At 53.2% G+C, this 15,011-nt stretch overlaps 2 protein-coding genes across 2 annotated transcripts; one reads left to right on the top strand and one right to left on the bottom strand.

Moving 5' to 3' along the window:
• Window positions 1–130: 130 nt before the first annotated feature.
• Window positions 131–11,046, bottom strand: ZSWIM7 (zinc finger SWIM-type containing 7). Its single transcript, XM_054287369.1, has 5 exons — window positions 10,968–11,046; window positions 8,915–8,936; window positions 6,655–6,757; window positions 1,500–1,604; window positions 131–1,112 (listed from the first exon to the last, which is right to left on the bottom strand). The coding sequence occupies exons 1-5, from the start codon at window positions 11,044–11,046 to the stop codon at window positions 996–998; spliced, it is 426 nt and encodes a 141-aa protein (XP_054143344.1). The 3' UTR covers window positions 131–995.
• A 623-nt stretch (window positions 11,047–11,669) lies between these two features.
• TTC19 (tetratricopeptide repeat domain 19) lies at window positions 11,670–15,002 on the top strand. Its single transcript, XM_054286979.1, has 10 exons — window positions 11,670–11,859; window positions 11,927–12,000; window positions 12,277–12,387; window positions 12,479–12,517; window positions 12,964–13,020; window positions 13,234–13,295; window positions 13,421–13,515; window positions 13,702–13,856; window positions 14,079–14,241; window positions 14,691–15,002. The coding sequence occupies exons 1-10, from the start codon at window positions 11,670–11,672 to the stop codon at window positions 14,822–14,824; spliced, it is 1,080 nt and encodes a 359-aa protein (XP_054142954.1). The 3' UTR covers window positions 14,825–15,002.
• The last annotated feature ends 9 nt before the right edge of the window (window positions 15,003–15,011 follow it).

Raw genomic sequence — 15,011 nt, forward strand, 5'->3', positions numbered from 1 at the left:
GAGAGCTTCCAGTGCAGCCCAGCATCCACCACTGCTCCCTTCCCATGAGCCAGAATTCCTGCAGCTGGATTGGGAGCATCCTGAGTCCAGCTTTGGGCTGTCAGGCATGAACTCTGGTCCAGGCCATGGTCCCTGGGCACAGGAAGTGCCTTTGTGGATCTGAGCCAAACATGTTTCCAGGCAAAATAAAAATAGGACACCTCCCTTGCCCTCCTCAATAAAAAGCTCATTTCTCATAAAAATGTGAAGGAAAAACAGCAGAGGAACTTTTGTAGCCAGTGCAGCTGTGGCCATTGAGCTGTCCCTGCTCTGCTGTACATGGATGAAGTGTTCTCATATTGCTGAGATTCTGTATTTGCAGGAACTGTTATTTTCATCCAAAATGCTTCATTTACCACCCACAGCACCTGGCTCAGCCTGTGCCCCATTGTTTCTGGTGGCTGATGCAGCAGGAGAGGCCACACTGCCCTCAGGGAGCACAGAGCATGGACAGGGAATCCCAGCTGGCTCCCAGGGCAGCAGCCTTGAGCTGCTCAGTGTGTCTGAAAATGTTTGATTTAAAGCACAGCAACCACATTGATGCTTCCAAAGATCCTGTTCCAGTGGAGGCACAGAGTTTCAGGGTGTTGAGGGGTCCCCCTGGACCAGGTTTGCCACTGAAAAATCAGAAATTGCTCTGAGCTGCCACCTGCAAAGAGCCACAGCAGCTCTTTAATCTGTGCACCACTGAGACCTGCAGGACTGTTTGCATCCTCACATCACAATCATTACAGATTAGCTCAAACATCTTCAGAAATCCCAAAAACAGCATAAATAAATAAAACTGAAGTCAACACAGGCCTAATTAATTAATTTATCAGTGCCAGGCTGCTAATTAATGTCACACTTGGCTGCAGCACAGGAAGAAATCTGCCAGCCTCAATGAGCATTTGACAGCCTTACAGATATTGAAAATGTCAGTTACACATCCAGGAGTGATCCAAATTCTTCCTCCTTCATCCTTCATCCTCTTCCTCAGCCAGGAGGATGTTTGTGAGCTGCTCCTCAGACACAGGCAGCTCCTGGCAGGCTCCCAAGGCCTGGCTGAGGTACACAGCCAGGATGTGTTTGCACTGCAAAGTTAAGAGCAGGAGCAAGGCTGGGGTGCCAGGCTCAGGAATCCATCCTGGCCAAAATGTGCTCAGTGCAGTGCTGAGCCCCCCAGGAACGTGGCTCCCTCCTGGCACAGGTGGGGCTCAGTGTCCCCAGCTCTGCCACCAGCACAGTGCCATGCAGGGAGCTGGCACACAGTCCCTGGCACCCTCCCCACCTCTGCTGACCACCTAAATCCCTCCCTGCACCCAGCACCCAAAATCTGGGGCTCCCAGAGGCCACACAGGGGTCAGGCTCAGCCTTCATGGCCAGCTCCACTCGTGTTTGGGGGGAAATTTGGGGTTCAAGGGGCAGGACAGAGCCTTGTCCCTCCCCATGGCAGCCCCAGGCTGAGGCACAGAACTCACCAGAAGGCTCTCACTCTTCTGCAGCACAGAAAAGCCAAAGGCAGGGCAGGTGCAGAAGTGGCAGGAGCTGTAGCAGGTGTAGAGTTTGCCTGAGCTGCCAAGGACCTGAAACAGAGGCAGAGGAGGAGTCAGGGCAGGATTCACTTTAATTTCTGTGACTCAGGCTGGGTGTGCACTGCCCCAGCAGTGAGGGGAGATGTCACAGCACAGAAGTGTCCCCAAGCACTTGAAGCTCCTCAGGTTTCTCAGGGTCTCCACAAGCTCCTCTCCCTGCAGGTGAGGGTGTCCTGTAGCTGTGCCTGCAGCAGATCCCAGCCCCAGGGACCAGGACAGGGGTGGTGGCTCCACTCCCTGAGCTCCCACTGAGTGCCAGCCCCTCCTGTGAGCTCCCCCCAGCCCTGCAGGCTCACAGGTGGAAATGACAGACTCTTGTCACAGGTGTGAGCCCAGGGCCACCACGGGCTGGGGACAGGAGGGAGCAGCACTGAGCCCTTGCAGGGAGGCCTCTCCTTTCCCAGCCACTGAAGCTGTTCTGCTCTCAGAACCAGCTGCAGCTACTGGAATCCAGATCTGCCTGAATAAACAAAGCTGAAGTCTCCAGAGAAGCTCCCTGCTCCATCTCTGCTTTGGGAACAGCACTGCCTGCTTTTCCCACATGCTGTTCCCTGCAAGGCTGGTGCTGAGGCACCAGGCTGAGCTAACAGGTGAGAAAAGGATTTTTTCCAGCATGGAGCAACCTGTGAGCTGCTGGAGCTGACTGCAGGATATAGGAAAACCAGCCTGGGGATTATAAGTTCTCTTTTGGTCTCCTCAAGAATGGAAAATTGCTTTTAGGAAATGACTTTAAGGGCCCAACCTATGGGAAGGGAAGGATCTGTAGGAGCTGAACACACTTGCACAGGGCCCAGCCCTCTCCATCTGGCTGGGTTTGTGGCACACACACCCCCAAATCCAACGACAAACCCAAAAAGTGAAAAGGCAGAGGAGCTCTGCAGAGTGCTGCTCCCCTCCAGGACATCCCTGGCATCCCAAGCCCCTCCAGGGGAGCATTGTCCCTCCTGTCCAAGGGGAGCCTTCCCCTGTCCCTGGAGCTCCCCCTGCACCCTCTGCCCAACAGGGAACACCCAGAAATGCCAATGCCTCAAAGTGCCCCTCGCTCCCAGCAGACCCAGGACACAAAACTCACATTTCCATTTCAGAGCAAAACTTTTTTTTTCTTTTCTTTTTCAGTCTGGCCTTTACCCTGGGTCCTCCTTTTACAGCAGGCTGAGTTTGTTTCATTTGTGATAAGTTTGTTTTCCTGCAGCCCCTTTGATTGCTTTTTCCAAGATGAAGGATTCTGATGGTGCCTTTCCTTCAGAAGTGTTTTCTTTGGGGAGGGGGGGAGCCACAGACAGACAGACACTGCCAGATTTGGGCTCAGCTCAGCGTTCCCAGTCCTGACCTAGATGGCAGGAACACAGTCTCTGCCTAATAAAGCAAAATCTACAATCCAAAGACAGAGAAAAAGGTGCCTCTGTTCCTGGCCAGCTGCAGCCCTGCCAAGCACTGGGTGCTCCCCTGGCCCTGAGCTGAGATTTCCTTCTGCTGTCCTCATCCCTGGGCCTCAAGGAGGAAAAATCCCCCTGGAGGTGTCCCTGCCAGTGTGGGGGGCACAGGAGGCTCAGCTGAGGCACCAGCATAGGGACAGACAGACAGACAGACAGACAGACAGCATCACAGCCTGTGCCAGGGCCTGCTGCTCAAACCCTTCACCGTGGGGCATCTGCCACACAGTTCTGGCAAATGGATAAAAAAAGACAAAATAAAAAAGAAGAACCCAATGAAAGTGCAGGATGTGAGCAGGGCAGGATGTGAGCAGAGCAGGTGCCAGCTGGCAGGGCTGAAGCTCTGCCCTCCTTCACTGCCACAGCTCAGCATCTCTGCCCCAAATGCTGCCAGGCCAGCACTGCCACATCCAGCACAGCCAGAGCCACCGTCCCTGCAGCAGGTGGGATTTACCCTGAGCTCACATGGCAGTGCCATCCAAGGGCAGGGATTTACCCTGGGCTCACAGGGCAGTGCCCTCCAAGGGCAGGGATTTACCCTGAGCTCACAGGGCAGTGCCCTCCAAGGGCAGGGATTTACCCTGAGCTCACAGGGCAGTGCCATCCAAGGGCAGGGATTTACCCTGAGCTCACAGGGCAGTGCCCTCCAAGGGCAGGGATTTACCCCTGAGCTCACAGGGCAGTGCCATCCAAGGGCAGGGATTCACCCTGAGCTCACAGGGCAGGTGCCATCCAAGGGCAGGGATTTACCCTGAGCTCACAGGGCAGGTGCCATCCAAGGGCAGGGATTTACCCTGAGCTCACAGGGCAGTGCCATCCAAGGGCAGGGATTTACCCCTGAGCTCACAGGGCAGGTGCCCTCCAAGGGCAGGGATTCACCCTGAGCTCACAGGGCAGGTGCCATCCAAGGGCAGGGATTTACCCTGAGCTCACAGGGCAGTGCCCTCCAAGGGCAGGGATTTACCCCTGAGCTCACAGGGCAGGTGCCATCCAAGGGCAGGGATTCACCCTGAGCTCACAGGGCAGTGCCCTCCAAGGGCAGGGATTTACCCCTGAGCTCACAGGGCAGGTGCCCTCCAAGGGCAGGGATTTACCCCTGAGCTCACAGGGCAGTGCCATCCAAGGGCAGGGATTTACCCCTGAGCTCACAGGGCAGTGCCATCCAAGGGCAGGGATTTACCCCTGAGCTCACAGGGCAGTGCCATCCAAGGGCAGGGATTTACCCCTGAGCTCACAGGGCAGGTGCCATCCAAGGGCAGGGATTTACCCCTGAGCTCACAGGGCAGTGCCATCCAAGGGCAGGGATTTACCCCTGAGCTCACAGGGCAGTGCCCTCCAAGGGCAGGGATTTACCCCTGAGCTCACAGGGCAGGTGCCATCCAAGCTCTCCTGGGATGATTTCAGCTCTGAGGCACCCAGCCCTGGGACCCTCCATCAGAAGGGCATTAAGGGACACATCACAGCTCTCATTTGACTGAGGGCTCCTCCTTCTCCCATCTCAGCCTCCTCAGGGCAAGGGCTGCCCACACCACAGGGCCTGTCTGAGCAGAGCCTTCCTCCCCTGAGGCGGGACCTGAGATGTGCTGGCTGATAGGGAGTAATCAGCAGCTCAGATTTGGCTGTAATGACCCAGAGGAGTTTCACAACAGAACCTGCCCATGGCCTCAAAGAGCTCTCCAAGGCAGCTGCAAGTGGAAGCAGCACCTCACATTCCAGCTGAACCACATCTGGGTGCCAATGGCAGGGCTGACTGTGGGGGATAATAGCAGGGATGGTTGTGCGGTGTCCAGGGATGTCCCTCTCTCCAGGAGCAGGCTGGGGGACATTCCCACACATTCCTGCCCAGGAATGAAGAGCCAGTGGCTGCAGTGCCCTGTCCCACCCAGGGCTGGGTTTCTATGACCCCAGATGTGTTCCTGTCACTGCTCCAGCCCCAGGGCAGACTCTGCTCTTTGTTGCTGCATCTCAGACAGCTGTGATGAGGGAGAATTTCACAATGGCACCAACCTCATACCGCCAGAGAAAATATCTCTTCAGATTCCTCTGTTAATGAACTCATCAGCGTGGCCTTAATCAGCAATCAAGCTCCACAGGAGAGGAATGCAGCTGGGGGTACACAGGAATCTCCTTCCTGGAGCTTTGTCCTGCATTAACTCCCTGACCCTCCTGGCCAGGGCTTCCTTCTCCACAGGGAAACCAGAGGCTCCCTCTCCCTGCAGAGGCAGGAGAGCAGTTCTGACACTTGTTCCTTTTCAGTGTGCACCAACTGAGCCCTTCATTAATATCAGATTAATAACTGATGCCCAGCAAAGCTCTGCCTTAGCCTGCAGGGCCTGACAAAGGGAGTGTGACCATTCTCTGCCCAGTGGCATTTTCAGACAAGCAACAGTAAAAAAGGGAAAGCCTTTGAGCTTTCAGTTAATCAGGGAGGCAGCTGCTGTCTAAGGGTGCTGGAAGCTTTCTAGACTTTACCCAACATCCACAGGCAAGCCCTCAGCTGCAATCCAAGGCTGTTCTGGAGCCCTGGTTATGATTCATGTCCCTCTGGAGGAGCTGTGTCCTCTCCATGGCCCCAGAATTGATAAAGGCTCCGCGTGCAAACCAAGCAGGACAAGCTCTGAACACGTGGGAAGGGTTTGTGCCAGCACCAGGCCTGACTTCACAGCCCCTTTCTCACCCTACAGGACCCCAAAGCACCTCCAGGGGAGGAGAAAAGGTCCTTGGCAGAGGGGACACTTGGAAATGTTCCTCTTGGGTGCTGCAGCACTGAGCAAAGACATTTCCCTTTCTCTGGTGTGTGAAAGCACAGAACCAGGCCCAGCTGTGCTACCTGAGGGTTGGGAGTGCTGAGGAGAAGGAATTGGTGCTTTTTGACCAAAATCTTTGGGGCACAGGGTCCTAATGCTCAGCCATGGGCTGGATGCAGCTAGACAATGGCTCACAGCATGGACAGATTGTCCCAAAAGAGATGCCACCAGTGCTGGGGACCACAGAACAAGGAATTGCACACAGTACAGGAAGGTGAGAATGAAGCACCAATGGCTCCTCACCTCACTCCCACCCTGTGCTGTAACTGATCTCAGTCAGGGCTGAGGTGAGCTCTTCCCCCCAAAATGCCATTTCATGGGGATGTTTCTATGATTCACAGCCTTGGCTACTCTGAACCAGAGTGAAACCCACGGGTTTGGCCAGCACTGCTCCCTCCCAGGCAGCAGAGATCTCCTGCCAAGCAGAGGTCATGACAGGAAAGAAACAGAGTGAAGGCAGATAATGATGAGTTGTGTACAACTGGTCAAGAGGAAGAACTTCCTCTGCTGGATAGGATGGGAGTAATAAAGCAAAATTAGCAATCCCTGGAAAACTTCCTCCTGACTGTGATGCCCACAAACACATAAATTGTCCCTGGCTGGCTGGGAGCCACAGGGAAAATGGTTCTGAACTGTGCTGCTCTAATTCCAGCCCGTGGCTGCTGCTCTCCAGTGTCAGCTCAGGAGTTTGTAAAGCACTGGTGTCCTCCCTGTGTTTATCCATGCTCTGCAAGTCAGGAAAACACTGTCTCAGAGGGCAGCTGGAAACCATCAGAAAGGAAAAGCAAAGAGAAGCTGTACCTGGTAGAGAATCCTTCCACTGGGGGACCTGAGCCGGGTGACAGAACGCTGGTCCACCAAATCCAGAGCTGGCACTGCAGATGGGCCAAAAATGAACTTCAGCCTGCAAGAGAAGTGTCTCTGGTTAGGTCAGAGCACAAAGGGAGAGCCCCTGGCTCAGCTCAGGGCATAGAGGCAGCCCTGAAGGAGCCCATTGCAAAGGAAAGACATTTTTCCTGCCCTGGATTGATCAGTTGGTCCTGGATCCCACCTCCAGGCATGGAGCACACATGGAGCTCCCTGGAGAAGGAGGAGTGCAAGGATTGATCCATAATTCCTGGAGCAGCAGGAACTGGGGCTCCTTCCTCATCCCCTGGAGATCAGTTCAGACCCTAGGGAATGAGTGAATCATTTTGTAGTGATCACATCTCCTCCATCACAGTCACAACTGAGGGGTAAATGATCCTTTCTCTACCCACCAAACTGCATCAGGAGGAAGCTGGAGAACATCAGGGAAATACTCAAGACACTCCATGCACATGGATTCACCAGATAGCATCAGTTTTACATCTGTGACCCAGCTAGGGGCAGGGCTCAGAGACAGCCAAGATATTCCAGACAAACACCCAGGGGCAGCACGTGCCTGATGTCCCTCCACTCTCCCTTAAAACCCTTTCCCTTTCAGGGATGCACAGCATTTATGGGATGGGGATCACTGTACATCCCAAAGGGGGATTTTGTCTCCTGCTGCTGCTGAGCAGGGGTTTAGGATAAGGTGTGTGTTAAATATGGACATTTGCACCTTCAGCCCATTGTCCAGACAGCTCAGGGGCTCCAAAGTCCTTCTAGACCAGTAAATCCAGCTGCTCTGAGTGTTTCCAAAGAGCTCAGGGACAACTCAGTTAACTTCACAGACCTTTCACCAGCTGAGAAAAATCTGTGTAGTCTAGATTGGTTCCAAGGGTAAACAACAAGGAAATCAGCAGTGATGAAGAGATAGCACCAAACACGAGCAGGAGCCCAAGAGAAAGGGGAAAGTTTCCAAGTCCAGGGAGGACAGAGCAAGGCAGAGCCCCAGCAAGGCTGAGTCAAGCTGACTGATAAGCAGCCAAGCAGACAGACAGATTCCAGGAAGACCAAAACTTGCACAAACTCAAGGCAAGAAGGGCTGGCTCCATCTGAGGAGGTGGGTGGGGAACATTTAAGTAAGACATTCCTTCATGATTAGGTTTGGGACTAGAAGGGGGCTGAGTTCAGTGAGTTTCAGGAACTCTTTTCAAATCTAGGGAATTCTTTTCTTGTGTATATAATTTGATCACTTCAACAGGAAATGCCCACAGGAAATTCAAGGACTTTGGAGATGTGGAAGAGATTGGGAAATTAAATCAGAATACTTCTGAGCTGCTGGATGCAGGGAATTGATGGAAATCTGGCTGCCAAGAGTTACCACCATTATTAAACTTAACAAGGGAATTTCTCTCCTCTTTTATTTTCTGAGGAGAAGGAAACAAAAGCTTTCAAATCTGATCCCACTTTTCAAAGGCCACTGTGGTCCCAGGAGAAGGAGGCAGCACACCTGTCACAGGTGGTGTGTCAGATAACTTCAACACAAAGGCACCAAGGCCTGGAGGGTTCCTGGTGATCTCATCTCCCACCAGGCAGGAACACATTTTTTTCAGATTAATCTGAAAGTCTCTTTCACTGTGACAATGCCCCTTCTCCACCTTCAACACCAACTGGGGAGGGCTGAAGTTGTGAAACTTGGATCTCTTAGCTCACTGCTGGGAATGATTAAAGCATTCACAGGGTGACAAAGCTGACCTGAGACCGCCCCCAAACAGAAGAAAACTCTCAGTCTCCAAGTTAACATTTCCCTGGAGCAGGGTGATGCTCAGGACACCTCTCCCTCTCCACCACACGTGCCCATGACTCAAAGAGCAGGAGTGAGCTCAGGGTGCTCACAGGGGCAGGAAGGCAGAGGGATGAATCACCCTGGAACATTCCCAGAGCAAACTCCTTCCAGAGCTGAGGCTGGACCCAGAGCTCAGGTTAAATATTCTGGGTTTAAATTACAGCAAGTAATCACAGGAGATGCAGTGACACAGAGATAATTTTGTTAATCTCTGGAAAAAACTCCTTCAGAACCTTCATTTTCAGTACCACCAAAGGCACCAGCATTTCTGTGTTTCAGCAGCACTGGGAAAGCCAGGATGAGAGCTGAGCTGACCACCAGCTGCCCTTCAGCAGGACAGGGGCAGGAACTGGAGCAGAAGACACTCACCCCAGCAGCAGGTCGTCAGGGACTGCAACAGAAAGAAAAAGGAAATGTGATTTTGCAGAATTTCACATCACAGGGGGGTCACTGTCCCCCCAAGGTACCCCCAGAGGCCACACAGGACTGCAGAGCTCTCAACACCCTCTCTAGCCACCAAAAAAGCAACAAGGAGCAGGGAAATGATCCACGGTGGCAGCGCTGAGCCACTTTTCAAGCACAGCAATCACAATCACAGGGATTCACTTTAAAAAAAAAAGCAGAAGCCCAAATGTACTTTCTTTTATGACATCCCATTTTAAAAGCATCCAGGAGGCATCAGCATCTTACTCTGTCACTTTAAGAAGCTGGCTAAAAAATATATATGTATATTGTTTTCCCTGAAACTCTCCTGGCACGAGCTGAGAACTCAGGCCTCACAACTTCAGAAATGTTGTTCTTTTCCCAGCACAGGCTTGCAGGGCACCACTGGTTTATGGCTTTTACTGCAGCCCACTGAAACATTGTGTCTCCATTTATTGGAACTTCTCCTCAAGATGGAAAGTTATACTCCACAAATTGTGTTTGTTGGAGCTTACAGCTCGGGCTCTGCTTGTCCACTCTGTTATCACCCAGGGGACACAGTGTACTCTGTCTCCATATCCCACTGGAAGATCTGGATTTTTGACTTTAAAATTATTCTCTTCTGACAATTCAAAGCACTCGCTATGACCTGCACTGTTGCTTTGAATTTTCCAGCTTTATTTGAGTTTAATTCTGCAAAGGGATCAATCAGTTTGTCTCCAGTCTGCCTCAATGTGTGCTTTAGTACCACTCTGCTGCTGTAAGAAGGACGTTTTTAAAGGGATATGAACTTCTCTTTTTGCTTAGCTTACAATAGCATTTATAAAGCCCTTTTAAAAGTCACATGTAGATTTTGGATGTACTCTAACCTGACAGGAGCCATATTACAAGTGTGCCAAAAAGCTGTCACTGGGGTCACTCTGACAGTTTAGACATGAAGTCTCTGCCCATTCCTCACTCCCACGTAGTGCTCAAGACAGATTTATCTGAATTCTTATTTGTTTGGGTTTTGTGCAGTTAAAAATATTCCTTCAGCACATCCTTTCCTTGGGAAGAGCCATTTTGTGCAGCTCATCCAGCAAACACAAACACCGATATTCTCTCAGCACAGATCCAGCAAAGGTAATTATCCTTAACTAGCTGCTGGAATTGGCCAGGATTTCAGCGCTGGCTGGTGCTCCTTGCACTGAAGCCCTGGGAAGCTGTTCCTGTCCCTGGGAGCAGCAGCACACTCCCTCTGCCGGTCAGCCAGGACACGGCTTTGGGAAATTCCCCTTCCCAAGCCCAGTTTTGGGATTGGTGAGTCTGTAGAACCAGCAGAGCAGAGGCACAGCAGAATTCCTGCCCGGAGCATTAATTTATCATCGCTCAGGTGTGACCACGGGCACCAGGAGCTCTAAGAAACAGCAGAACCCATAAGTCACACTATAAAGAGTCCAAACTGGAGTGATTTTTGAATTTGACTTGGAGGAGGGGCTGCTCCTCATTATCTGTGCTTCTGTTGTCACAAAAAGGGACATCGAGGTCCCTGAGGCAGCAGGATCAGGTAGGAAAGGGGAGGCACAGGGCCCTCATCAGCACTGTGTGAGGTGTGGGCGCTGTGTGATTAGTTTAAAATAAAAAGGTTTTATTCTGTGTGTTTTCTAGCTTATATACTGTTAACAAAGCATAATTTTAAGTCATTAACTACATTAAAATAACTTATATTCATTAATGCAAAGGAATTAGTCTTAATATAATTACCAAAAGTTGTACAGAAATTTAATAAGGCACATATACACATTTACTTATGCACGTAGTTTAGCCTACAAAAATTTTCATGTGTCTTTTAAAATCTATTTTTATACTAATGGCTTTGTCTTCTTTGTTATTGATATACTCGAAAATCATCAATTGCTATTTCTTCTATTGCAGGCCAGCTGTGAGGCCCGGGGTGTGACAGGCCCGTGACAGTGACAGTGACAGTGCCCGGCCCCTCCTGCTGGCATCCCCCACATACCCTGCGAGGTCTCCTGAAAAGCCTTTCTGATCTCTCTCAGGAGCTCTTCTGCCACTGCGGGCAAGGTGCTGCCGTCCATCCCTCAGGCACGGGCTCATCCCTGCAAACCAGACAGTGGGAAATCCTTGGGGTCACCACGGACACTGAGCATCAGGGGGTTAGCTGGGCACCCCATCCCGACCAAGGAATGGCATCCTTTAAGATGCTTTAAAACAACTCCTAAGATGTTTTTTTCACACGTTCTGGGAAGGGGGTTCCCCACAGACACACGGGTGTCTCCGGGATGTCCCCACACGGACAGGTCCCGTGGGAAGCACGGCTCGCTGCCCACAGGATGTTCCTCACGTTCCTGCGGACGAGCAGAGCGCGGTGCAGCCCCCGGCACCCTCCGCAGGCATTCACACACACGGATCAGATCCGCTTCTGCCCCCCGGCTCCCTCAGCCCTTCCCGGGGGCTGCTCCCGCCCCTTCCCCATCTTTGTGCCCCGCTCCGTGTCCTGAGGAGTCCGGCATGGCGGGGGCGCTGCTCACCAGGGCGGGCAGAGCGGCGGGACCCGCTCCTGTCCCGCTCCCGGGGCTGTTCCCGAGCACGGCCCGATCCCGATCCCGATCCCGCTCCAGTTCCCGCTCCGGGAGTGACGTCATGACACCGCCCCGTGCCCTTGCTGACGTCACGCGCGCTCTTAAAGGGCCCGCAGGGCATGGCGGCCGTGGCGGGCGCGCTGCCGCGGGCGCTGTCCCGGCTGTGCCCCCGGCGCCGCCCCGCCCTGCCCCGGCCCGCCTGGACAGCGGCACACCGGGGACACCGCGGGGACAGCGGCACCGGCACCGCGGGGCGGGCGCGGCCGCGATGGGCACGGCCCGCCGGCGCTGCGCTGGCCTTCCTGGGAGGTGAGAGGGGCGGCGGGCACGGGCGGCGCGGAACCGGCACCGGGCACCCACCGCGCTGTCCCCGCAGGGCTCTCCCTGTTCCCGCGGGACGCCGAGGAGGACGGCGAGGATGCCATCATCCTGCTGCTGAAGAGAGCCAAGGTGAGGCGCGGGCACTGTGCGGGCACTGCCGGCTCTGCGGGCTCTGTGCGGGCGCTGCCGGCGCTGCGGGGACTGTGCGGGCTCTGCGGGCGCTGCCGGTTCTGCGGGCTCTGTGCGGGCTCTACGGACGCTGTGCGGGCTCTCTGCGGGCTCATCGGGCACTGTGCGGTCTCTGCCGGCTCTGCGAGCTGTGCGGGCTCTGCGGGCACTGAGCGGGCACTGTGGTGCGGTCTCTGCCGGCTCTGCGGGCACTGACCGATCCCGCTGCCCCCGCAGCTCAGCACCATGAAGGGGGAGCTGGCCGAGGCCGAGCAGCTCCTGCACCAGGCCCTGCGGCAGGCACACCAGCAGGAGAACAGGCAGGCCATCATCTACACCTACAGCATGGTGAGAGCCGGGCTCGGGGCACAGAAGGAAAAGCGGCTGAGGCTCGTCCACATCGCCTCGGTAGAGCTTGAGCATTGTCTGTCTCTTCCAGATGGGGAACGTGGCCTACATGCAGGGACAGCTGGACAATGTGAGCAACTCTGGGTTTTCCCAATGAATTTTTAGATGTTGACATCTTGTGCACAGTCTCAAAGGTGTGGGTTGCTGGCACAAGCTGCAGACTCAGAGCTGTGGGGCAGAGATGTCCCAGTGCAAAGCAGAGTGATCTAACTCAGGACTGCTGTCCCATGAGCACAGCAGGTTAAGAAAGATGCTCTCACAGGTAAATGTTGAGCTCCAACACGGTGTGCAGAAGGAATGCTTCTTTCTGTGAAATGCTGCAGTTCAGCACTGCAGTTGAAACTGAAAGGAGCCACTGGTTCAGTCCCACTGGGCTCTGGTCAGCCTTTCTCTCCAAACTGCTCTTGGTGTAGTGTAAATGCAACAAGTTTGAGCCAGGTCCCTCTATACAGTTTGCCTCTGTTTTGTTTTAAATGCCACAATTTCTCAGTATCCTCTTCAAAACTCTTGTTGCAGGCAGAAAAGCTCTACAAAGCAACAATGAGCTACATGCTTGCAGGGGACACAAAGGAGGTATGTTCTGAGACAGGCTCCCAGTGGGGCCCTTCTCTTTACCTTATTTCTTGTGCTGTAATGCCTCTTACTGGAAATTGGCAATATTTAATGGATGCTAGCACTGGAGGCAACAAGATGGGGATTTTTGAGGTCTAAACTCTCTGACAAAGTAATGTTTCTGTTGGGGAGGTACAAGAAGAGTAACAGTTGCATTGTGTGTTCTCCTGGCAGGATGACAACGCCGTCCTTGAGGTGTCCCTCAAGCTGGCCAGTATCTACGCTGCTCAGAAACAGTGAGTTCCCAGCTGCAGGTGTCACCTGCCTTCACCTCAGCCTTGCAGGGCTGGTGGGGTGGCCAAGCAGAGGATTTTCAATGAGGGATCCTTCAAGAATAGGAGCTTTGCTTTGCACTTTGCAGGCACAAATTAGCTGTAGCTGGCTACCAGTTCTGCATCCTGACCTTAGAGGAGAAGATTGCCAAGCAGAAGGACTTGCCTGAGGATGTCTTATCAGGTGGGCAGCCTTGTCTGCCAAAGGTTTCTCATCTTTTCTCCATTTCCCTGTCCCTGATGTTGTTTCTGTATTCCTAAGCACCATGTTCACGTCAATCCATTCTCTTCCCACTGCCTGAGTTTCTGCTGTGGTAGGATGGATGCTGCATCCTGAGGCAGTGCTCACCTCACTCCTCTCTGTTTGCAGCTGAAGAAAAGGCCAACACCCAGCTCCTGCTTGGGATGAGCCTGGACTCCTACGGCCGCTACCTCCTGAACATCAACGAGCTCCCAGCAGCACAGAAAATGTATGAGAAGGCTCTGCAGATATCCAGTGATGTTCAGGGAGAGACTCATCCACAGGTGATTTGTACAGCAGTAGGGCTCCAGGGAAGGAAAGGCTGATCTGGAGGGAATGAGGCAGCCTTGGAGCAGCTCTTCTGCCTTCAGACATCAGCACTACCTGAGGCTGTTTTCCTGCCAGGAAGGACGAGCATGCAAATACAGAAATACAGGATACTTCCTTACTGAACACTTATCTGGGAGATACTTGTTTAAAAGCTTCCCTTTTCCCTCCTGGTGCAGAGTGTGGTGCTGCTGAGTGACCTGGCCACGGTGCTGGACGCTCAGGGATGCTACGAGGAGGCGCTGGCCCTCAGCAGGAGGGCAGCACAGCTGGCACGGGACACACAGCACCCCGAGGAGCACATGGTGCTCAGCAACCTGGCAGCAATCCTCATGCACAAAGGTCAGTGAATACACACCCAGCCTGGCACTGAGCTGGTGCTGGCTGCAGAGATCTGGATCTGTGTTGTAGGGCTGAGCTACAGTGCTGGTTTGGGGTAGTTAGTTTTGGCTTAAGCAGTAGGTCTGACTTTGAATTGATTTCAAAACTGACCCAAAAGGTTGCCAGGAGATCTTGTTTCCCATGTCCTTTGTGTCCAGTAACTTTTCCAAAAGGACAGAAGACATGCATGAGATTTGTTTCTGAGACAGTTTAAGCAGCACCAGGTCCCATCATCACTGCTGCTCTCTAGCTCTCAGAGTTGGCAATCTGGCAGGATGTTTTCTGAGCCTCCCTAGATCTTGATGTGTTCTCAGTAGTCCTTGTCCTTTGCATGTGATCAGCATGAGGAGGGGGCTCTGAAAATGGGTGATGGAACTGGACAGCCAAGCCTCTTTTCCCTCTTGCTACAGAAGATTTCCTGCAAGCAAAACAAGTGTACAAAGAAGCTCTCAAGCAGGCACAGCAGAAGGGAGATACTGCTTCTGTCCAGCATATCCAGGAGGAACTAGCTGAGCTGGCCAAAAGGAGAAAGGGCTCCAAATAGGTTTGGGCACAGAGTCCAACCTTGAGGTGACTGAAGGCAGCGAGGGTTGCTCAGCACAGGCAGCCTGGGAGCAGCTCAGTGCAATTCTCCAGAGAAACAGCAATGAGGAGTTTCAGGACTGTGTAAGAGGAAGGGGTGCCACTGCCTAACAGCCCAAAATAAAGATGTGAAATCTTAACTGTGTGAA

Source organism: Melozone crissalis, unplaced genomic scaffold, assembly GCF_028551555.1.
Source record: "Melozone crissalis strain CALT ecotype California unplaced genomic scaffold, PUWL_Pcris_2 ptg000057l_1, whole genome shotgun sequence".
In the NCBI taxonomy this organism is placed as follows: Eukaryota; Metazoa; Chordata; class Aves; order Passeriformes; family Passerellidae; genus Melozone; species Melozone crissalis.

Coding starts and splice junctions, on each gene's coding strand:
- ZSWIM7 (XM_054287369.1), bottom strand. CDS start 11,046: ATGGACGGCAGCACCTTGCCCGCAGTGGCAGAAGAGCTCCTGAGAGAG. Junction 8,937..10,967: donor TTTTCAGGAGACCTCGCAGG/GTATGTGGGGGA, acceptor TTTCTGTTGCAG/TCCCTGACGACCTGCTGCTG. Junction 1,605..6,654: donor GTGGAAGGATTCTCTACCAG/GTACAGCTTCTC, acceptor CCTCTGTTTCAG/GTCCTTGGCAGCTCAGGCAA.
- TTC19 (XM_054286979.1), top strand. CDS start 11,670: ATGGCGGCCGTGGCGGGCGCGCTGCCGCGGGCGCTGTCCCGGCTGTGC. Junction 12,001..12,276: donor TGCTGCTGAAGAGAGCCAAG/GTGAGGCGCGGG, acceptor CTGCCCCCGCAG/CTCAGCACCATGAAGGGGGA. Junction 13,021..13,233: donor TTGCAGGGGACACAAAGGAG/GTATGTTCTGAG, acceptor TTCTCCTGGCAG/GATGACAACGCCGTCCTTGA.